Here is a 24,093-nt window from a genome sequence, read left to right as displayed (position 1 = left end):
CCTCACAGTCACTGCCACAGTCACATTCCTCCTGCTGGGTCAGCAGATATTGAGGCAGAGCTTTCTAGTTCCCATGGGACTAAGGCTCAACTTTCTGGGTTAGAGAGTAAACAAAGGTTTAATGGGAAGGTTTGGTGTTATTCTGTTTTTAGGGTATGGGCAGGCTTTGTGGTTTAGGTCATTTTTAGGTCTTCCAGGAAGTGCTAGGGTTAAATAGGGCATTTTAATGCCAGAGTTAAGGGAAGGGATTAGGGTGAGCAAGAGAATAAAGGTAAGGGAAAGGGGCTATGGGCTGAGTTTTGCTTCAAGGGATACTTTGAGTTCAAGCATTAGAGAAGTGGATTCCTGTCAGAGTGTTGGAGTAGCATTTAGGTTTAGGGATTAAAACTTACTGGTTCAAATAAGGTAAGGGCCATACATGACTGTTTTAAGTCAGTGTTACCACACCATCTACATTACATGACGCCTCTTACCGCTACAAAATCATTAATTTCTGCTGGCCATACTCCTCTTCCCACCCCAAAATCTCACATCTCTCTTGTCCAGGCTGCTCCTGACCTCCCCATATCTTACTGGGATCAGCTTTCTGATAACATTCATGATCCCAGAGTATATGTCTCACCTCTGTTGGCTGCTCCATTCCTGAGAAGGAAATGGCATTGTAGTTAGGAGGGAAAAGGACACAAAGGTCTTTAGGAGCATCCTCCACAATGTGCCCATCAGCTCTACACCTCTGCAAAATTGCGCTTCCTACCTACAAGTTTTGTTTCCCAAATGGCTTCTATGGATCCAGAGTTACTTTTCCCAGGCCCTCATGCATGTTTCAGTTTTGGATGTGCAGGGATGGGATAAGGAAAGCCAAGGCATGGATGGAACTGAGCTTGGGAAGAGATGCAAAGAATAACAGGAAGGGATTCTATAGATACATGGATCAGAAAAGAAAAGCCAAGGAAAGTGTACCCTCTCTGATGGATGAGAAGGGTGAACTGGTAATGACAGACATGGAGAAGGCTGAGGGACTCAACAACTTCTTTTCCTCAGTCTTCACTGCCAGTCAAGCTTCCCAAGTCTTTCATTTTCCTGAACCCATAGAAGGAGGCTGGGGGGACAAAGTCCCACCCGCTGTAAGTGAAGAGCAGGTTCGAGACCACTTGATGAAACTAAATACGTACAAGTCTATGGGGCCTGATGACCTGCATCCCACGGTCCTGAGGGAACTGGCTGATGTAGTTCCCAAGCCTCTCTCCATCATATTTGAAAAGTCCTGGCAGTCGGGTGAAGTCCCTGATGACTGGAAAAAGGAAAACATCACTCCCATTTTTATGAAGGATAGAAAGGAGGACCAGGGGAACTACAGAACAGTGAGCCTCACCTCTGTGCCTGGCAAGATCATGGAAAAGATCCTCCTGGAATCAATGTCAAGGCACATGCAAGACAAAGAGGTGATCTGAGACAGCCAGCATGGCTTCACCAAAGGATAAATCGTGCCGGACCAATCTGGTGACTTTCTACAATGGAGTGACCACATCAGACAACACGGGAAGACAGACCATCTACTTGGACTTCCGTAAGACCTTTGACATGGTCCCACATGACATCCTGGTCTCCAAATTGGAGAGATGTGCATTTGATGGGTGCACTATTCAGTGGATAAGGAGTTGGCTTGAAGGTCACACCCAGAGCATGGTGGTCAATGGATTTATGTCCAAATGGAGGCTGGTGGTGAGTGGTGTCCCTCAGGGATCTGTCCTGGGACCGATACTGTTAGATATCTTTATCAGTGACACAGACAGTGGGATCGAGTGCACCCTCAGCAAGTGTGCAGATGACACCAAGCTGAGTGGTGTAGTTGATGCAACAGAGGAAGGGATGCCATCCAAAGGGTCCTGGACAAGCTTGAAATTTGGGCCCATGTGAACCTAATGAGGTTCAACAAGTCCAAGTGCAAGGTGCTGCACCTGGACCAGGGAAATCCCAGGCAGGATGATAGGCTGGGAGAAGAACTCATTGAGAGCAGCCCTGCAGAGAAGGATTGGGGGTTCTGCTGGACGAAAAGCTTGATATGAGCCAGCAGTCTGCACTTGTAGCCCAGACGGCCAACTGTATCATGGGCTGCATCAAGAGAGGAGTGGCCAGCAGGTGGAGGCACGTGATTGTCCCCCTCTGCTGTGCCCTTGTGAGGCCCCACTTGGAGTCCTGCATCCAGGTCTGGGGCTTCCACTAAAAAAGCATGTTGTTAGAATGGGTCCAGTGAAGGGCCAAGAAGATGATCAAGGGGCTGGAGCACCTCTTCTATGAAGAAAGGCTGAGAGAGCTGGGGCTGTTCAGCCTGGAGAAGAGAAGGCTCCTGGGTGACCTCTTTGTGGCCTTTCAGTACTTAAAGGGGGCTTATAAAAAAGATGGAGAGTGACTCTTTGCTTAATTAGATAATGACAGGACAAGGGGGAAATGGTTTTAAGGTGAAAGAGGGGAGATTTACATTCGAGGTTAGGAGGAAATTCTTCACTCAGAGGGTGGTGAGGCACTGGAACAGGTTGCTGAGAGACCTGAGAGGTGCCCCATCCCTGGAGCGGGTTAGATGAGGCCCCCTGGACAACCTGATCTCATGGGGGGCATTCCTGCTTACGGCCGGGGAGTTGGAACTAGATGATCTTTAAGGTCCCTTCCAACAGGAGCCATTCTATGATTCGTTGATCTCACAAAATATACCTCAAGCATGACTCCCATCCCATCGGCCTTCCTGTGGTCTATCACCTGACAAGAACAGAAGGTGCCTCACCATCATCTTCAATGTCTTGTGCATGCTTCTGGCCTTTACGGTCCCTATCTGTGCCACATTCTTCCTGCTGGTCTGTCAGCTCCAGAGACAGAAGTGACCTCCCAGACTCCTTCACAGCCACGTGCCTCCTGCAGGCCCAGCAGATCCCGAGGCACACCTGACCTCATCACAGCATTCCCATCCAGCTTCTCTTTGTGGCCTTTGATCTGATCACATACCTTTCACCTCACATGCCTCTTCCAATGCGGTGCGATTGCTGCAGGACTCACAGTCCCTGCCCTGCCCCAAGGGGACAAGCAGCTGAAGTTAGGGGTAGGAGTGGGGTTGAAGCTGAGATGTGCTGTGTGCATGCTGGAGGGCTTTGGGGGTTAGGTGTTCAGGACAAAGATTAGGGATTAGAGGTCACCTTCTAGGTTTAAGGGAATGGTAAGGGCTTTAAGGGAGGGATCGGTGTTCTGCTCAAGATGCCTGCTCAAGTTATAGGGCAAGAGCAAGCTTTGTAGGTTAGAGTTTTGTTTAGTTCTTGGTTGAGGGCTAGGGTTAAGGCTGGCGTTTTACTCCTTGGTTAGGCTTAATAATCCTTCTGCTCACCCTTCTATTAGAAGATGTGTTTGACATCTGCCTTTTCTAAGTCCTGAAGAACAGCTTTGGTCAATTTATCCTTTCCAAGATCTTTGAGATAGGTCTTATGACAACGTCTGCAGCTCCGCCAGCACCTCTCTCACCCTTCCCACACCACCTCTAAGCAACCTGAGGATCAACCAGGAGGATGATGAAGGTTTGGGAAAGGGCTTGGTTAAAATCTCTGAGGAGAGCCTTTATGGGCTTCACACAGACAATGGAAACAGTATCATAGATAATAATAGAAACATGGGATCATATAATTGTAGAATGGTTTGGGTTGGAAGAGACCCTAAAGATCATCTTATTCCAACCACCCAGCCATGCACAGGGACACCTTCTACTAGACCTGGTTGCTCAAAAATCATTCCAACCTGTCCTTGAACGCTTCCAGGGATGGGACATTCACAGCTTTTCCAGGCAGCCTGTTCCACTGCCTCACCATCCTCAGAGTAAAGAATTTCTTCCGTATATCTAATTTAAACCTACCCTCTTTTAGTTTAAAGTCATTACTCCTTGTCCTATCACTACACTCCCTGACAAAGACTGTCTCCCCAGCTTTCCTGTAGGTATTCTTTAAGTACTGTAAGGTTGCTCTAAGGTTTCTCCGGTGCGTTGTTTTCTCCAGGCTGAATAGTACCAGTTCTCTCAGCATGCCTTCATAGCAGACATGCTCCAGCCCCTTGACCATCTTTGTGGCCCTCCTCTGGACTCGTTGGAATAATTCCATGTACTTGAATTGGCGCGTTAAACCACAGCAGTCTTTTTGGCACCCAGTGTAGGGCATGAAGGGTTGAGATAATGACAGATCTTACCACAGAGTGCTAAAATTAAATTGTTATAAGCATTAGACCAGTTTAATAGTTGCTGATCACAATGTCAGCGTTTTGGATCTCAGGTCTGTTGTGCTTGTTTTCAGAAATGTGTTGTATAGCACATTACTTACTGCATGTGTTCTTGTTGTGCTGTTTATCATTTCTGTGGCTTTTTTAAAGTTATTTTGCTATGTTGTGTAACACTAGCTTATGATTCTATAAAACTACTGGTCATGTGACAAATCTGTTATTTGTACTGAGCATTGCCATCACCTCCATACCTCAGGAACCATCACTCAGAAACTGTTAAGAATTACACCCTTGATCTTTTTGCTTTAGGGAGCCAATCTAGGGGGAGAAAAGGGAGGGACACTTCTCCACTTATTCACTCTCCCTTTCTCCTTCACCTCCCCCTTCTCCTCCAGGCTAATTACAATAGCTCTACAAAGCTTTGAATATCCATGGGATGGTCCTATTGTTATGTCTCCTGAATGTGTTTCAACTTTTGTTTAAGAATAAACAACCATTTAAGAATGCCCTCCAGAGACCTGCCCCAAGGCAGAAGAGTTAGGAGTGGCAGGGAACATGGGAGAATATGGGCAGGCACCTAGAGCGGTGGGCACCTCCAGTGCTTTGGAACTTCACCCCTGAGCACATGCAGAATCCTTAAAATCTGTAGAAATGCTTGAAAAGGAGGTGTTATCACCTTGGCAATTCCAAAGGGACACAAATCACTGCAACATGCTGGGACTTGGTCTGTGCTTACTGAGCCTCAGTCAGTGCCACTCCAACCCCTGTGACAGGCCCTGCAGCTACTCCAACACCTCTGACATATCCTGCAGCCACTCCAGCTCCTGTGACAGGCCCCAGGTCTAGTCTGGGTCTAGACCAGACCCCCCAGGTCTGGTCTTGCTAGGCCAGAGCACCAACCTGTGCCAGTATCCATTGCCTCTATATGCAGGAGAAAACAATGGATGTGAATCAGGCTCCTTAGAATGGAAAAGAACTACTTCCCAGAAAAGAAAGGAGGGAGAAGAATGTTGATCTATGAAACCTTGACATAGACTTCCCCAAGAGAGGCTACTTCAAAGATCCAAAAGGGTACAGGTGGGGTTTTGGGATAGCTGCCTTGGAGACTGAGGATATTAAAGAGTTATCTACTTTGCCCAGTCTCTGGGAGGACCCTTCCATTTGCGGAGTTGCTGAAGGTCAAAGAAGAGCAGGTGCAGATGGTTACCACGATGTTCTACCAGCCTGGGGACAGGCTGGACATCAGTCAGTAATGAGCAATTGCACTGTGCATAACTTGCTTTGTACATAACAATAATAATAATAATAATAATAATAATAATAATAATAACAACTATTATTTCTCTTCCTTTTCAGTCCTTTAAACTGCCCTTATCTCAACACATAAGCATTTGGGGGGGGTTGGTGTGAGCTAACATCTGTGTGGTGCTGAGCTGCCCGCCAGGTTAAAGCACAAGATGTTTGACAACCACAGTCTAATAGCACAAATCACACTTCTAAAATGCGTCTCTCCTGTGTTCAGAGAAGGGCAGTCGGTGATGAATTTGGTCTGCTTCAAACACCACACCTCAGGAGAGACCCTGATGCCTTCAGGAGCTGTCAGCCCTGAGGCCTTGAGGACACCTCGAGGGAGCCCAATGGCAAAGAGCAAGTGATGCCATGGTTGGGTGCTGTGCTGCTGAGCTGGGCCGGGCTCCTGGGCCCAAGGGGAGCTCGTGGCAAGTGGGCAGCACTGCAGAGAAACAGCTCTGCCCAGGAGCAGCTCCTCTGCACAGCGCAGCAGGGCTGGGGGCTCTGACCGCAGGTGGCACGGGGACAGGAGAGAAGGAGAGAGGGCTTGGAGGCAGTGAGGAGCGCAACAACAGAGGGCAGCATGTGGCAGGAGAGATCTGCAGACTCTTGACACTGTGAGTCTCTGGCAGCAGGCAATGCAGGTGCAGTTGCCAAAGGAGTCTTCTACATCTGGCACATCCGATGGCTGATAGCATCTGTCAGGATGACTTTTACTCTACATTTAATGTGGAGTAGAAGATGCTGTAGACAATGGCATTTATAAAAGGGTATTTCCAGGGGAAGACTGAGGCTTCGTTAATCTGAAGAGGAAGGCTTTTTTGGATTCTGTGCTTTCAGATTCTTGCAGCGGAGGGGAATCTGAGTGAGTCTGAGCACACAGCTTGTGGGATGGGGTCTGCTGGCCATGGACAGGGAGGAGATGTGGGGACACAGAACCAGCTCCCTGAACCAGCTCCTGGACACGGGCAGGCAGCAGGGACATGGGCAGGACAGGTGGTGAGAGGGAGCTGCTGCCAGAAATGCTGTGTGAGGGAGGGCTCAGGCACCTCCCTGCCATCCCCTGCAGGGCAGGTGCCTTCCCTGGGACACCCCCTGCTCTCCTCTCCCACCAGCACAGCCTATGCCCTCAAGCCCCTGCCGTCCCCAGCAGGAGCTGCCTCCTCTGCAGGTAGAGCTGCAGCACAGGAGGGTCTGCTGAGTGTCCGTCTGTCCCTCCCTGGCCTTGCCTCCCCTGGCAGCAGCACGCTGGCATTCCTCCTGGCTTCTCCACCTGGCCATGCTGCTGCTGTTCTTGTTTCCAGGCTGGCTGGGGGTGGGGGTTTCACATGCACATGGAGTGAGGCCTTGGTGTGCTTGGGGGAAGGGGAGTACAGGGAAAGGTTGTGGGGTCTGAAGATGTGCACTTTGAGCCTGGATTCAGCAGTGTCCTGGTTCTTCTCAGGTGAACAAGTGAGTACAATTATCCTGCAACTCATAGACATGCCAGCAGAAGAGACTGGCTGTCCCTTCTGAAGGAAACTCTGTGTTAAAGGGACAGTTGCTTTGTCTCTGAGGATCCACAAGGTTTCACTTGGAGTAGAGCAGGAATGAAAATATACAAAAAAGAAATTCTCACAGCCCTGCTATGCAGTTGGGTGAATTTGGAACAGCAATGTGGATAATCACCTGATATCAGGAGTGAAATTAATCAGGGATTACCACGTTCCCGTTTCCTTATTGTTATAGGTGAGGACTGACTACTGCATTGACCACAACTACTACAGTTCCCTGCTTCCAGAGACACTCTCAGGAAGCGTCTGTCATAACCAATGAAAGGGACCTGACCAATATCTGCTTGAGAGGCCAAAATTGAATTAGTTATCACATAATTCTGTACTGTCTTTCTGCCTTTTTCATCCTTGGGCAGGACCCCATGCCCAGAAGCAGCAAATGCCCAACATCAGCTCTGTGAGTGAGTTCCTCCTGCTGGCATTCGCAGACACGCGGGAGCTGCAGCTCCTGCACTTTGGGCTCTTCCTGGGCATCTACCTGGCTGCCCTCCTGGGCAACGGCCTCATCCTCACCGCCGTAGCCTGCGACCACCGCCTCCACACCCCCATGTACTTCTTCCTCCTCAACCTCGCCCTCCTTGACCTGGGCTGCATCTCCACCACTCTGCCCAAAGCCATGGCCAATACCCTCTGGGAACACCAGGACCATCTCCTATCAAGGATGTGCTGCACAAGTCCTCTTTTTAGCTTTCTTGTTTGGAGCAGAGTATTGCCTTCTCACCATCATGGCCTACGACCGCTACATTGCCATCTGCAAGCCCCTGCACTACGGGAGCCTTCCTGGGAAGCAGAGCTTGTGCCCAGATGGCAGCAGCTGCCTGGGGCAGTGGCTTTCTCAATGCTGTCCTGCACACGACCAATACATTTTCCCTGCCCCTCTGCCAAGGCAATGCTGTGGACCAGTTCTTCTGTGAAGTTCCCCAGATCCTCAAGCTCTCCTGCTCAGATGCCTACCTCAGGGAAGTTGGGGCACTTGTGTTTAGTATTTCTTTATTATTTGGTTGTTTTGTTTTTATTCTGGTTTCTTATGTGCAGATTTTCAGAGCGGTGCTGAGGATGCCCTCTGAGCAGGGCCAGCACAAAGCCTTTTCCACGTGCCTCCCTCACCTGGCCGTTGTCTCCCTGTTTGTCAGCACTGCCATGTTTGCCTACCTGAAGCCCCTCTCCATGTTTTTGCCATCCCTGGACCTGGTGGTGTCATTTCTGTACTCGGTGGTGCCTCCAGCAGTGAACCCTCTCATCTACAGCATTAGGAACAAGGACATCAAGGCTGCCTTGAGGAAACTATTTGGTACCTACTTTTCAGCATTAATAGTGGGCCCCATATCATAACAGGTCTCCCAAGTCATCTGAAAAAACTTTAAGGAGAATTTGTTGTAATTATTTTTCTTTCTTATTATATCCTATATCTTTGATGTTTTTACTGAATGTTATTCTTAAACTCCTGCCTGTTAATTATTTATTTATTCTGATCTAATTAATTCATGTACCTATAGAACCAGTCTCTTTTGTGCAGATAAAGACAATAACTAATACAGCAGAAATTCATTAGTCGCAGCTGCCATCTCTTCTCGTCTCCTCTGCAGCTGGGGGAGCAGCCCCAGCACACAAGAAGGGCTCAGGGCCAAGAGCCCAGCTGCCACATGGAGGAGCAGCCCCGGTGGCCCTCGGGGCTGCCCCTCACTGCCCGCTGGGCTCTGCCTCTCTGCTGCCTTCAGGTCGGGGCTGCTGCTTCCCTGGAGCCATAGCCATGGCCAGCAGCAGGACGTGGCCTTTTCACTCCTGCTCTCTTTTGGCTTTCATTTTGTTCTCTTGTGCTCTTGTATTTGGGTAAAACCTTAGATCTGATGTACTGTTGTCTCTACAGTGGCATCCCTGTCCCTGCAGGCAGCAGCAGGCTCCGAGCTGGTGCAACCCTGGGTCACAGCTGGCCTCCCTGCTAGCACCACAGAAACAAAAGGGGCTGCTAAGGGCAAACCCAGAAGCCTGGACACTTCTTCCAAATGTGCTATCAGGAATACAGCCAAGGGGTTGCTCCCTGCTCTTCTGATTTTTTGGGGTACTTTATGGAGTGAAGGACACAGGCTGAAAGTCCCAGGGTGGTCTGTGAGGGACCAAGGGTAGGACTTAGAGCTCCTGTTATGGCGGCACTTGCCTAAGGAGATGACAACTGATCTTAAACTCATCTGCATGGGACTGTGCCCCCTGCAGTGGGTCAGATGGCCGATGCCAGCCTGGAGAGGAATCTGGAGCTGTCAGGAGATGTCAGGGGATCTGCAGGGACAATGTGCTCAGTGATTAGAGCCTCATAAAATGAGTGACTATCCAAACAAATGCCTTGTAAAGGAAAAGGTGAATTTGAGGAGTTCTTGGGCTAAGGAGGACTTTCGTATGCCTGGAGAGGTGGTGAAGAGCCCGCAGGCAAAGGCCCATAAGACTGCAAAGTAATTGAGGCTCTTTGGAGCCTCGTGGGACAGGTCTGGTGCAGCACTTGTCTGCCATTTGTGTCCTTAGAGATACTCCATGGCCCTGCCAAGCGCTGCCCTATGCTGCTGAGCCACCAGGGCAGATGGAAAGGGGATCAGCAGCAGAGATCCCCATGGAGTTGGGTCTGCTGCCCACCCTGAGCAGCACGGGCAGGGGGGGAGACCCCAGGGGTCCCAGGGCACCACAGTCCCCTGGCTCTGCAGAGAAGCACCGCCAGCTCGGAGCCCTGTGGGGAACATGGGCAAGGAAGAAACAACAGATGGCCAGGCCAGCACAGACACACTGCCCTGGGCAAGGCTCTCTGGGAGCAGGGAAAGTCCTGGGGAAGAGCAAGGCAGCATTTCTGGGCATGCACTGATGGGTAAAAGAGAAAAAGAAAGCTCTTTGTGCAGACATCTGCTCGGAGAAGGCTGCTCTGTGGCTTGGCCAGGCCTCTTGTGCTGGCCTGGGGAGCAGGGCTGGCCCTGCAGGGCACAGGCACTCTGTGCTGGGGATCTCCCAGGCAAGAGACCAGGGCTCCTGCAGCTTCAAGGACCTCCATTTCCTTGCACCATGGACACCTCCTTACCCAACGCATCCAGCAAATAAACACCTGTTAGCAACCTGCTTTCTTTTCTTCTAGAAGAACTGGGGACAGAATAGCAAAAGTAAGTAAACTCACGAATTGCGAACCACAGAAGGCCTTGATGCTGTGCAAGCACTGCTCAGAAACAGTGACCACAGCTATGGGTGACCAACACTGCTCTGGTCACATATCAAAAACAGAGCACCACAAGGGGCTGCTCTGTACAGAGTAACTCCATCCCAGCCAGAGTCAGTAAAAGGCCCCATGCTGGACAAGAAGGCTCCCTCTGAGCTCTGGAAGGAGCCAGGAAGGTGCTAATAAGCACCAGGACAATTGAGGAAGCCCAAAGGCCCTTCTGAGGGTTCTCTGAGTGTCAGCTGAGAGGCAGTGCTGGCCAGTGGGGAGGGCCAGGAGAAAGACTTGTGTGAAGGCTGTGAGAAACAAGGAAACTCAGGGCTTTAGCAGATCTTTAAAGTCCCGCCTGAGTTCCCAACTGGAAAGCAATGTATGTCTGTGGGTGGAGGAGAAGGCAAATCTTGGGACTGGGGCAGGGCTGAAGGGCCCTACACAAAGCTGGACTGATGGAGAAGTGTCCACCTTGCAAGTGTGCCTTAGCCTGGGAGAAGGGGCCTGCCCGTGGTGTGGGATAGCTGGAGCCCCAGGAGCTGACCTTGCTCTCTTCTTCCCCGCCACTCCCCACATGGGGCAGGCCCTGAGGAAACACCCCTGAGCCTGGAGATGCACCAACCTGCTGTAGTGAGGTACCACTACTGCAGGGGAAGAGGGGAGGGTTGGAGAGACACGTGGGACCTGCAGGCAAGAGTGGTGTGTGCAGAGCATGCGCGGACATCTCCAGGGGCAGCATGATCCCAGGAGACAGCAGTGAATGGAGCCAGCAGAGCATGAGCCTGTCCGAGGTGGACTGACCAGAGCTCAAGTGCTCAATCTGGTGTGAGCAGGCAGAGGAGAACTCTGCAACCCCAGGGCACACAGCAGCCCCAGCAAAGGAGTCTGCTGACTGATTCTTTGCAGCCCTGGGGCAATGGTAGTGACCCCATGAGCTGGGTCTGCCTCCCAGCCTGCCCAGCACGGCCTTGCAGAGTGCCCCTGTGCCCCGGGCAGCACAGGCCCCTCGCTCTGCAGAGCAGCACTGCCAGCTGGGGCTGGGGCTGGGAGGGCGCTTCCCCTGAGTGTCTTCTAGGCCAGCTTCAGCACATGGCTTCTGGACGTGAGCATGATCTTCACTTAGCACAAGGAGCTGAGACCGCCAGCAGGCATGGGGCTTGGACATTGCCTGCAAGGTCCCTCCTTCCCTAGCACCTCTCAGGACTGGCACGGAACTGGCTCCCATGCATCAGAGAGTCTGGGAGTCCAGCAGCAGTGCTATGGGCTTGAAGAGTCACAACCAGCTGCTATCTACCTGGGCAGATTCTGGCCCAAAAAGGGAGTATTTTGCAGGTATGGTATTATGAGGTAAGTGTTGCCTCAGAAATTCCTAATCTGGTCCTAAGTCAATGTCTCTAAAGTGGATTGTGAGTTGAGCTCTTTCTGAAGTAGCTGACAGATCATCCCTTGACTCCTGGCTGGGATCAGTGCCTTTAGGCTCACATCTGCCAGGGTCCATGACAGGGCTGAAGAAGGCACCTGCTTTTCACACAGTTTGTGAGACCCATTCTTCCTAAGTATTGGGTAGGCCCCATAGGGGAAGAGGTCTTGGATAGGGGTTGTCATGTCAGAGGTTTCAGCTTTTCCCTAATTCATCCTTCAGGGCTGCTTTCAGTTTTCTACACAGAGGGAGACGCTGCCTCCAAGATGCCTGGGGGAAACTGAAGCATGCATGAGGGCCTGGGAAAAGTTACTCTGGAAACATAGGAGCCATTCTGGAACCAACACTTGTAGACAGGACACACAAGTTTGTGGTGGTGCAGAGCTGCTGGGCACATCGTGCAGGGTGATCCGTGCTGGCTTAGGAACTGCTCCTTTCTCAGGAACAGAGTAGCCAACAGAGGTGAGACAGATACTCTGCGATCATGAAAGCCGTCAGAGAGCTGCCCCTAAGAAGATGACTGATATGGGGAAGTCAGGAGAAGACTGGCCAGGAGAGAAGTGAGATTTAGGGTAGGGAAGAGGACCTTGGCCTGCAGAAATTAAAGATTTTCAAAAAGGTAAGAGGGTTCAGACAGTGTAGATCCTGCTGTAAAAGTCTTAAAACAGTCATGGGAAGCCCTTCCCCTATTTTAGTGTGTAATCTTTATCCCTAAACCTAAATGCTACTCCAGACCCTTACAGGAATCCACTACTGTAATGCTGACCTCAAACTATCCCTTGAAGCAAAACTCAGCCCAAAGTCCCTCTCCCTTACCTTTACTCTCTTGCTCACCCTGATCCTTGCCCTTAACACTAGCATTAAAATGCTATATTTAACCCTAGAGTTCTTGGCAGAAATACCCTAAACAAAACCCTAAACCAAAGAGATTGTACATACCCTAATCACCAAGCAGAACAACAAATCCTCCCATTAAACATTTGCTTAATCTCTAACCCAGAAAGGTGAGACCCAATCCCATAGATGAATAATTAACATCCTATGCCCCTGTTCCTGTGCATTAACCTCCTCATCTTCAACCCCTCTACTAAGCCTTAACTTTATGCACTGGCCCTTTGGGGCAGGGCAGAAATTTGAGATTGCTATGCAGTCACATGGCATTCAAAGGTGAATGTGAGGGGCCATGGATCTGATCAGATTGTAGGCCACATGGAGGAGATGGGTGGGAATGCTCTGATGAGCCCAGCTCTGCCTCAGGATCTCCTGTGCCAGCAGGAGGAATGTGACTGTGGCAGTGACTGTGAAGTCACTTCTGTCTCTGCAATTGATAGGGCAGCAGCAGGAATGTGTCACGGAAAGGGACTGTGAGGTCACTTCTGTCTGAAGTAGCTGACAGGTCACCCTTCACTTCTCCCTGGGATCTGTACTTTTTGGCCGACATCTGCCAGTGGCCCTGGTAGGACAGCAGAAGGCACCTGGTTGGCATGCTGACTGTGGGATCCCCTCTGCCTACATACCCAAGAGGACCCAGACAGAAAGAAGGCTCAAATATGGGTTGTCCTGTCCCTTCTACTTGAGTACATGACTGGGCAGCAAGAAACACAAGGCTTGGGTGTGTCTCACCAAGAAGTGCAAGGCCAGCAGCATGCCCATGTCTTGGAAGATGCAGGTGAGGTGACTTCTGTCTGGTTGGCTGACAGACTGCAAGAGGGCTGGTGGGTTGGGATGCCTACTTTAGGAGTGGTTTCCACCCTGATGGAGCTTTCTTTGGTATTGGGAAAGAGCAGGAGAGAAAAAACTGCCACAAAGTGTACCTTGGAAGGTTGGCACTGGCTGCAAGGAGGAAGAAATGTCCCTCAAAGGTCAGTGCTGTGGTGCCAGAGATCACCCAAAGAGTGAGAAGTGATAAGACCCTGGCTCTGTGTTTCAAGGAACAGCTGGTGAGGGTTGACAAGACACTCGTGAAATGATGGAAATGCTGGGATGAGAGGAAGGTGGTGAACAGAGATGGGTGTCTGCAGACTGGGTCCCAGAGGAGAAGGCAGAGGGTGCTGGCAAGAATGGAAGGCCCCAACAGCCCTGAGGTTTTTGTCCCTTTGTCTAGAGCTTATGAGGAGATGAGATGTAGTCATTAGAATGGGGCCTCATTTCTTCCTTGCAACCCTGTGCAGAGGCTGGGAGGTGTCATACCACTGTTCTTCTCATGCCATCACACTGCCCACCACACCCCACAGATCCCCAGGAAAAGCCCTGAGCCAGACGTGAGGTACCCCTCCAGTAGCTGCTGTCAGTCCTTGGCCCTTCTGCTTCATCAAAGCAAACCAACACCTTAGTCAGCACAGTGCCTTTGCCTGTCTATAATCATGACCTCTAATTATCTTCTCTAACAAGTCCCTCGGGAAGCTGTCTTAGTAACAGCCCTCAGTGGGGCCCATTAATACTCCAAGTCACTTCAACTTTTCCTTCTGACTTTACTTTCTCAAGCAATTGCATCATTCTCCTCTCAGTAGCTGAGTGTCATAGCCTCAGCACCAAAATACACCATGGAACTCATTAAAATGCAGAAACTCCTAACATCTCCTCTATAGTTTTGTTCAAGTCTTCAAGACTTGTACAGCTAATTGGAGAGCTTTCATGGTATAGTTAAGGAGGAAGATTTCAAAAAGCACCTAATAAAAATCTTTTCTCATCTTAAAGGATGCATTTAGTTGAATTTCTGTTTGAAGTACTATTCTCTAATTGATATTGACTCAGGGGACATGCACAGGTAGGAAAAGCAGACTCTTGAGGTCTGACACTGCATAGACAACCTTGCTCCTCACCACCCCAGCCCTGATTTTTTTCTCACTGGCCACTTGGTGCTTGCTTCTTATTTCCTTACTCCAGACTTCACTCAAGTCTGCAGCTGGATGTTACAGTTCCCTTACACCAGCTCCCTCCTGCTTTCCTTAGAGACCTGGCTGCACACAGGTGCAGAAGGGTTTTTTCTATTTCCAAACAAACAACAGGAAAACATGCAGCAATTTTCAAAACAAAAACACGAAGCAAGCTCCTCATCTTGTATGCCTCCTGTGAGGTTGACCTTTCCAAAAGGATGACTGTACAAGAAGTCTTTTATACTGATTGATATGAAATTAAAAATAATAGTGTTAGTATGTTGTGGTCTAACCCGGTCAGCAGCTAAACACCACACAGCCATTCGCTCACCCTTCCCCCTCCCTCTCTGGGATGGGGGAGAGAAACGGGAAAGTGAAGCCTGTGAGTTGAGATAAAGACAGTTCATTAAGAGAGGAAAATTATTATTATATAATAATAATAATAATAATAATAATAACATGTACGAAACAACTGATGCACAATGCAATTGTTCATCACCCGCTGACTGATGCCCAGCCTATCCCCGAGCAGCCAGCCCCCCTCCCCGGCTAGCCACCCCTATATATTGTTCAGCATGACGTCAGATGGTATGGAATACCCCTTTGGCCAGTTTGGGTCAGCTGTCCTGGGTCTCTCCCCTCCCAGCTCCTGCTGCATCCTTAGCCTGCCCGCTGGCAGGACAGAGCGAGAAGCTGAAAAGTCCTTGGCTTAGTGTAAGCACTACTCTGCAACAATTAAAACATCAGTGTGTTATCAGCACTCTTCTGGCTTCACCCTTATGACTTCACCCTGGCTATACGTACAGACTGGGCGATGAGACGCTGGAGAGCAGCCCTGCAGAGAGGGATCTGGGGGTTGTGGTTGACAGCAAGTTGAATATGAGCCAGCAGTGTGCCCTGGCAGCCAGGAGGGCCAACCGTATCCTGGGGTGCATCAAGCACAGCATTGCTAGTCGGTCGAGGGAAGTGATTGTCCCCCTCTACTCTGCGCTGGTGCGGCCTCACCTCGAGTACTGTGTGCAGTTCTGGGCACCACAGTACAAAAAGGACATGAAACTGTTGGAGAGTGTCTGGAGGAGGGCGACGAAGATGGTGAAGGGCCTAGAGGGGAAGACGTATGAGTGGCCGAGGTCACTTGGCCTGTTCAGCCTGGAGAAGAGGAGGCTGAGGGGGGACCTCATCGCAGTCTACAACTTCCTCACAACGGGGAGTGGAGAGGCAGGTGACCTATTCTCTGTTATCACCAGTGACAGGACCCGTGAGAACGGTGTCAAGCTGAGGCAGGGGACGTTTAGGCTGGACATCAGGAAGAGGTTCTTCACCGAGAGGGTGGTCGCACACTGTAACAGGCTCCCCAGTGAAGTAGTCACTGCACCAAGCCTGTCTGAATTTAAGAGGCGATTGGACTGTGCGCTTAGTCACATGGTCTAAACTTTTGGGTAGACCTGTGCAGTGCCAGGAGTTAGACTTGATGATCCTTATGAGTCCCTTCCAACTCGGGATATTCTATGATTCTATGATGCTCATCCTAATCCAAAACATAGCACCCTACCAGCTACTAGGAGGAAAATTAACTCTATCCAAGCTGAAACCAGGAGAAATGCTATACCTAAAGGTCACAACTTGCCTGAGATTAACTTGAGTTAAACTCGAAAAGAGAGATAGATAGTTAATTACTAAGTAAATATTACAACTAGAATCAGTTTCTTCAGTGTGGCTTTCAGCTCCTGGTTCCTCATGCTGTAGATGAGGGGGTTCACTGCTGGAGGCACCACCGAGTACAGAACTGCCAACATCAGGTCCAAAGATGGGGAGGAGATGGAGGGGGGCTTCAGGTAGGCAAACATGGCAGTGCTGACAAACAGGGAGACAACGGCCAGGTGAGGGAGGCACATGGAAAAGGCTTTGTGCTTGCCCTGCTCAGAGGGCATCCTCAGCACCGCTCTGAAGATCTGCACATAGGACAACACAATGAAAACAAAACAACCAAAGACTAAAGATATATTAAACACAAGTGCCCCAACTTCCTTGAGGTAGGCATCTGAGCAGGAGAGCTTGAGGATCTGGGGGATTTCACAGAAGAACTGGTCCACGGCATTGCCTTGGCAGAGGGGCAGGGAAAATGTATTGGCTGTGTGCAGGACAGCATTGAGAAAGCCACTGCCCCAGGCAGCTGCTGCCATCTTGGCACAAGCTCTGGTTCCCAGGAGGCTCCCGTAGTGCAGGGGCTTGCAGATGGCAACGTAGCGGTCGTAGGACATGATGGTGAGAAGGGAAAACTCAGCTTCAAACAAGAAAGCAATGAAAAAGAGTTGGGCAGCACATCCTTGATAGGAGATGGCCCTGGTGTCCCAGAGGGTATTGGCCATGGCTTTGGGCAGAGTGGTGGAGATGCAGCCCATGTCGAGGAGGGCGAGGTTGAGGAGGAAGAAGTACATGGGGGTGTGGAGGCGGTGGTCGCAGGCTACGGCGGTGAGGATGAGGCCGTTGCCCAGGAGGGCAGCCAGGTAGATGCCCAGGAAGAGCCCGAAGTGCAGGAGCTGCAGCTCGCGCGTGTCTGCGAATGCCAGCAGAAGTAACTCACTCACAGAGCTGCTGTTGGGCATCTGCTGGTTCTTGGCATGGGTTTCTGTCCCGAGGGAAAAAAAGCAGTAATAAATCAGAAGACTTATATGAGAAAAGCTTTTTCTGTTTCTCAATTAATCCAATGTAATGACGGTCCTCTTTCAGGATTACAGTTGGCAGGTCCCTTTCAGGAGTTCTTACTGCCTGAGGATGTCCCTGTGAACAGGGGCTTCTGCTGTGAGCAATACATGTGGCAGTCCTGCCCAAGAGCAAGAGGTTAAGAGGAACATTGGCTCATTTCAGATTCAAGTCACCTGCTAATAAAGAGCTTTTCCATATTGTTGCTCACAATTCACCCATTTGCAGAGCAAAGCTGTGGGGATTTATTTTTGTACTTTTTTGTCTAGCTGCCCACCACAATCCTGAGGACTTTTTCTAAGGCAGAAATCCTGGACATTTCTGCTGCACTCCAAGAGAAAACCTGTGGATCCTCAGAGGTAAAGGGACCATCCCTTTAATGCAGAGTGTTCTTTAGAGAGGACAGACAGTCTGTCCATCACAGCTGGTCACAGCTGCCCTGTGCTGCCATCCACCTGAGATGCCGGACAATTGCACTCAGAGGTTCATAGAGTCATAGACTCAGTAGAATATCCTGACTTGGAAGGGTTCCACAAGGATCCTCAAAACCCACCCCTGAATCTGTACATGAACACCCAAAATATGGTCCATATGCCTGAGGGGTTGCCCAAATATTTCTTGAATTGTGGCAGCCTCAGTGCTGTGACCACTTCCCTGTGGTGTTTGTTCCAGTGCATACAAAACCTGGACACCGCTGGGAGCAAAGGAATCCAGGCTCAAAGTGCACATCTTCAGACCCCTCACCCTGTCCCCGTACGCCCCTTCCTCCAAGCACACCGAGGGCCTCACTCCATGTGCATGTGAAATTCCCATCCCCAACAAGCCTGGAAACAAGAACAGTAGCAGCACAGCCAAGTGGAGAAGCCAGGAGGAATGCCAGCATGCTGCTGCCAGGGGAGGCAAGGCCAGGGAGGGACAGACGGACACTCAGCAGACCCTCCTGTGCTGCAGCTCTGCCTGCAGAGGAGGCAGCTCATGGTCATTGCAAACAATCTGTGCTCACCTCAAGGCAGCAGACACCTCCCAAAGACAGGGCACTGGACATCGGAGGGTTTGCAGCTCCTACAGATCAGCTAGGATAAAACCTGAGAGGACCACAATGATGATGTTGGTGCAGTCTGTGGGCTGAGGTGTGGGAAGGGACTTTATGAAGTTCATTGATGACATATTGGTCCCTCACTGCAATGCTCTAGGAGTCTCAGTCTCCTGTACAATCCTGACAACAAATTACCATGAAACCTGCCTCCCATCCACTGCAGGATTCTTCAAGCACAGGCTACAGAAAAAGTCTTGCATTTCAGGTATCACCAATCGGATGTGCCAGCTGTAGAAGACCCCTTTGGCAACTGCACCTGCATTACCCTGCTGCCAGAGACTCATGGTGTCAAGAGTCTGCAGATCTCTCCTGCCACATGCTGCCCTCTGTTGTTGCGCTCCTCACTGCCTCCAATCCCTCTCTCCTTCTCTCCTCTCCCCGTGCCACCTGCAGTCAGAGCCCCCAGCCCTGCTGCGCTGTGCAGAGGAGCTGCTCCTGGGCAGAGCTGTCTCTCTGCACCAGGGCCCTCTTGCCAGGAGCTCTCTCTGTCCCAGGAGCCCAGCCCAGCTCAGCAGCAGAGGCCCAGCCCAAGGCAGTGTAATCACCCCTCTGGTGGCTTTGGTGATGAGCCCACAAACCTCAGGCACTGAGAGACAATTGAAGACATCTCTCAAGAAGTCCAAGTCAGATGCAAGTTTTCTGGAGTGTCCCCCTGAGGGCCAGCACTGACATAGCCTCCCTTGGAGCTCGTTAGAGTAGAACATTGGAAGCAATGAAGACAAGTAGACAAAGGCAATGTGAAGGTGACACTGATGTGTAGACAAACTGGATGTGTTTCGTCTAGCACATGGGCCAGGCCTTGACCCCTGGCCCCTGGGAAGGGAGATCCTTTCCCTTCACACACTGCTCAGGACTCTTCCTGGGACTGTAGGAGACGGGGCTGTGCATTGCCAAGTGCAGGAGAATGGTACAACCCCTGTCTGGTTCATGGGTGGGGATAAGGAGGCAATGAGGACTTGGTGCTTTAGCAATAAGCTGTCTCCTCATAGGCCTCAGTGGCAAAGACAACAGCCATAGCCATGTACATAAAGAGCTGGGTCCTGTTTGGAGTTTCAGCCTTGCCCCAGCCCTCTATCCTGTCCACACCAGGCTTTCCTAGTGAATACCAGACCTGCACCTCTTTCCCTGCAGGATGCAGACCCATTTCTGTGTGCTGTCTCACTGGATCTGAATCTCAGTCAGATTTTCTTGATGGCCATGCTCCTCATAAGGCAGCTCTGTAGGAAGCTGGCCTGGTTCCTGGTGAGCAGGCACCACTGCTCGTATGGCATCCCTCATGGTGCCCAGGCCCTCCTCCTCCTGAGCACTGCTCACTCAGCACGGTTCCAGCCTGTCCTGATGTGTGGGGTTACTCTTCCTCTGGTGCAGGACTAGGCTCTTCTCCTTTTAAATGTCAAGAGGTTTCTGCAGGAGAAATCCTGGAGTTTCTCAAGGTATCCCTGCACAGACGCTCCATTCTGTCAGCTGTCTTTAGGCAGATGGCTCACCCTGATTGTGCTGTCTCTCACAAGATAGCAGCATCAGGAGTTGCAGGACAGTTTGAGATGACAGATATGACCAGAGCATTTTAAAAGTAAATTGTTATAAGGATTAGATCAGTTTAACAGCTGCTGATCGCAGTGTTCATTTTGTTTCATCTGGGGTCTGTTGTGCTTGTTTTCAGAATTGTGTTGTATAGCACATTACTAACTGTCTGTCTTCCATGTCATGCTGTTTATCAATTCTAGGGTCTGGTTTAAGATACTCTTTTGCTGTATTGGATAACACTGACCTATGACAGGATAAAATTATTGCCCGCTCCATACCTCGGGAACCATCTTTTCATTTCTTAGAAACTATTTAGAATTACACTCTTTTACACTCTGCCTTTTCTCCTCAGGTAGTAAATTTATGTGTGGCATGGGGTGGTGGTGCGTGGAACTGGTATGTACAGTGGGGGATGCTTTTCCCCACTTCTTCCCTCTCCCTTTCTCCTTCACTTCCCCCTTCTCCTCCAGGGTAATTACAATAACTCTTCAAAGCTTTGAATATCCTTGGGATGGTCATAGAATGAGAGAATTGTAGAATGGCCTGGGTTGAAAAGGACCTTAAAGATCATCTAGTTTCAACCCCCCTGCTCTGGGCAGGGTTGCCAACCACTAGAGCAGGCTGCCCAGGGCCGCATCCAGCCTGGCCTTGAATGCCTCCAGGGATGGGGCATCCACAACCTCTCTGGGCAACCTGTTCCAGTGCCTCACCACCCTCTGAGTGAAAAACTTTCTCCTAATTTCTAACCTAAATCTCCCCTGTCTTAGTTTAAATCCATTCCCCCTTTTCCTATCACTATCAACACATGTAAACATGCGTTCCCCCTCCTGTTTCTACGCTCCCTTCAAGTACTGGAAGGCCACAATGAGGTCTCGGTGCAGCCTTCTCCAAGCTAAACAAGCCCAGTTCCCTCAACTTTTCTGCATAGGAGAGGTGCTCCAGCCCTCTGATCATCTTAGTGGCCCTCCTCTGGACCCGTTCCAAGAGCTCCACATTGTTCTTGTGCTGGGGGCCCCAGGCCTGCACAAAGTATTCCAGGTGGGGTCTCGCAAGAGCAGAGGAGAGGGGGACAATCACCTCCCTCTCCCTGCTGGCCACCCCTTTCTTAATGTTCATGTCCGGCTTCTTGTCCATCAGGACCCCCAAGTCCTTCTCCGCAGGGCTGCTCTCAAGTTCTTCTTCACCCAGTCTATATAAATACCTGGGATTGCCCCAGCCCAAGTGCAACACCTTGCACTTGGCCTTGTTGAACCTCATTAGGTTCTCACGGGCCCTCTTCTCCAGCCCGTCCAGGTCCCTCTGGATGGTGTCCCTTCTCTCTGTTGTATCGACTGCACCGCTCAGCTTGGTGTCATCTGCAAACTTGCTGAGGGTGCACTCGATTCCATCATCTATGTCATTGATAAAGATGTTGAAGAGCACCGGACCCAAGACCGACCCCTGAGGGACACCACTTGTGACCGGCCTCCACCCAGACATAGAACCCTTGACCACAACCCTTTGGCCGCAACCAGCCAAACAATTCTTTATCCACCTAACAGTCCATCCTTCAAATCCATACCTCTCCAACTTAGAGAGAAAAATGTAGTGAGGGACCATATCAAAGGCTTTTCTCAAGTCCAGGTAGATGATATCCATCACCCTTCTTTTGTCCACCAATGCCGTCACTCCATCATAGAAGGCCACCAGATTGGCTAGGTGAAGCCATGCTGGCTGTCTCGGATAACCTCTTTATTTCACACACTCAGCAACCACATCAGCCATCTTTCTCAGCAGCACCCTGGGATGTATACCATCTGGCCCCACGGACTTATCCAATTACCTTAGGCAGTCCCAGACTTGTTCCACTATCACAGTGGGATGGAATCCGCTCCTCTCACCCTCTCCTCGAGGTTCAGGGTCCTGACAGACATAGGAAACTTGACCACCAGTGAAGACTGAAGCAAAGCACTTATTATTGAGTACCTCAGCTTTTTCTATGTCTGAGGAAGCCAGTTCTCCTGTCTTGTTTATCAGAGGGGGAACACTCTACTTGTCCTGTCTCCTCCTGCCTTTGTATCTGTAGAAACCCCTTCCTGTTATTTTTCATATACCTTGCCAAGTTCAGCTCCATCTGTGCCTTGGCTTTCCTGATTCCGCCTCTACACATCCGGATGACACCCCTGTATTCCTCCCAGGCTACACAACCCTGCTTCCACTTCCTGTACATTTCCCTCTTTTCCCTCAGTTTAAGCTGCAGATCCTTGCTCAGCCATGCCGGTCGCCTGCCTCCTCTTCTCGATTTCTTCTGCTGGGGGATGAAGAGCTCCTGCGCTCTCAGAAGGGTGTCCTTAAAGAGCTGCCAGCTCCGTTCAGTTCCTGTGCCCTTAAGGACAGTTTCCCAGGGGATCCCAGCCAGTATTTCCTTGAGCAGCTGGAATTTTGCTCTCCTGAAGTTCAGGGTCCTGACTCTGCTTTTTGCCAGACCCATATTCCTCAAATATGGGTCCAGGAGACCTGGCTAATATTCAAGCACCACTTCCTTCAAGCTCAGGATTGGTTCACCCTTTCACAAAAGAAGTCAAGCAAGTGGGGCAGGAGACCTGCGTGGATGGGCAAGGAGCTCTTGGGAAAACTTAAACAGAAGAAGAAAGTGTACATGATGTGGAAGAAGGAACAGACCACTTGGGTAGAATATAGGAATGTTGTCAGAAAATGCAGGGATACAATGAGGGAGGCCAAGGCCTGGTTAGAATTAAATTTAGCAAGAGACATCAAGGATAACAAGAAGGGCTTCTTCAAATACATCAGCATCAAAAGGAAGACTGAGGAAAATGTGAGTGCACTGCTAAATGAGGTGGGTACCTTGGTGATGGCAGATACAGAGCAGGCGGAGTTACTGAATGCCTTCGTTGCTTTGGTCTTCACTGCTAAGGCTTGTCCCCACACACTACTGAGCCCAGAAACAAGAGAGAAAGCCTGGAGAGAGGAAGACTTTCCCCTGGTTGAAGAGGATTGGAATAGAGGTTATTTAGGCAAGATAGACACTCACAAATCTATGGGCCCCAATGGGATGTGCCTGAGGGTGCTGAGGGAACTGGCAGGCATTATTGCTAAGCCACTCTCTATCATCTTCGAAAGGTCTTGGAGAACAGGAGAGGTACCTGAGGACTGGAAGAAAGCCAACACTACTCCAGTCTTCAAGGAAGGCAAGAAGGAAGACCCAGGCAACTACAGGCCAGTCAGCCTCACCTCCATCTCTGGAAAGATGATGGAGCAGCTCAAACTTGAGGCCATCTCTAAGCACATGGAGGAAAAGAAGGTGATCAGAAGCAGTCAACATGGATTCATCAAGGGAAAGTTGTGTTTTATCCAACCTGATAGCCTTCTACGATGACATGACTGGCTGGCTGGATGAAGGGAGAGCAATGGATGTTATCTACCTTGACTTCAGCAAGGCTTTCGACACTGTCTCCCATAACATCCTCCTGGGCAAGCTCCGGAAGTGTGGGATCCATGAGTGGACAGTGGAATGGGTCGAGAACGGGCTGAATGGCAGAACTCAGAGGGTTGTGCTCAATGGTGCTGAGTCTAATTGGAGGCCAGAGGCTAGTGGTGTCCCCCAGGGGTCAGTACTGGGTCCAGGGCTATTCAGCTTATTCATCAATGACCTGGATGAAGGGAAAGAGTGCTCCCTCAGCAAGTTTACGGACAATACAAAGTTTGTTGGAGTGGCTGACACACCAGAGGCCTGTGTGGCCATTCAGAGGGACCTGGACAAGCTGGAGAGTTCAGCGGAGAGGAACCTCATGAGGTTCAACAAGGGCAAGTGCAGGGTCCTGCACCTAGGTGGGAATAACCCCAAGAACCAATACTGGCTGGGGGCTGACCTGCTGAAGAGCAGCTCTGCAGACAGAGACCTGGGAGTCCTTGTGGACAGCAGGCTGCCCATGAGTCAGCAATGTGCCCTTGTGGCCAAGAAGGCCAATGGCATCCTTGCCTGCATCAAGAGGAATGTGGACAGCAGGTCAAGAGAGGTGATCCTCCCCCCCTACTCAGATCTGGTGAGACCACACCTGGAATACTGTGTGCAGTTCTGGGCTCCCCAGTACAGGAGGGGCGTAGAATGTCTGGAGAGGGTCCAGCATGGAGCCACAAAGATGTTTAAGGGATTGGAGAATCTGTCCTCTGAGGAAAGACTGAGCACGCTGGGCCTGTTTAGCCTG

General features: G+C 50.4%; 1 protein-coding gene and 1 pseudogene across 1 annotated transcript; one reads left to right on the top strand and one right to left on the bottom strand.

Moving 5' to 3' along the window:
- The first annotated feature begins 7,467 nt into the window (after positions 1–7,467).
- LOC118260768 (olfactory receptor 14I1-like) lies at positions 7,468–8,142 on the top strand (annotated as a pseudogene).
- Positions 8,143–16,238: 8,096 nt separating this feature from the next.
- Positions 16,239–17,168, bottom strand: LOC118260767 (olfactory receptor 14C36-like). The gene has a single exon (XM_035571226.1). The coding sequence runs from the start codon at positions 17,166–17,168 to the stop codon at positions 16,239–16,241; it is 930 nt and encodes a 309-aa protein (XP_035427119.1).
- Positions 17,169–24,093: the final 6,925 nt, after the last annotated feature.

The sequence above is a fragment of the Cygnus atratus genome, unplaced genomic scaffold, assembly GCF_013377495.2.
Source record: "Cygnus atratus isolate AKBS03 ecotype Queensland, Australia unplaced genomic scaffold, CAtr_DNAZoo_HiC_assembly HiC_scaffold_37, whole genome shotgun sequence".
Taxonomy (NCBI): Eukaryota; Metazoa; Chordata; class Aves; order Anseriformes; family Anatidae; genus Cygnus; species Cygnus atratus.
Note: the sequence above shows the minus strand (reverse complement) of the source record. Positions and strands in the feature narration are given on the sequence as shown.

Bases quoted from the DNA above. Each gene is read 5' to 3' on its own strand.
- LOC118260767 (XM_035571226.1), bottom strand. From the start codon at position 17,168: ATGCCCAACAGCAGCTCTGTGAGTGAGTTACTTCTGCTGGCATTCGCA.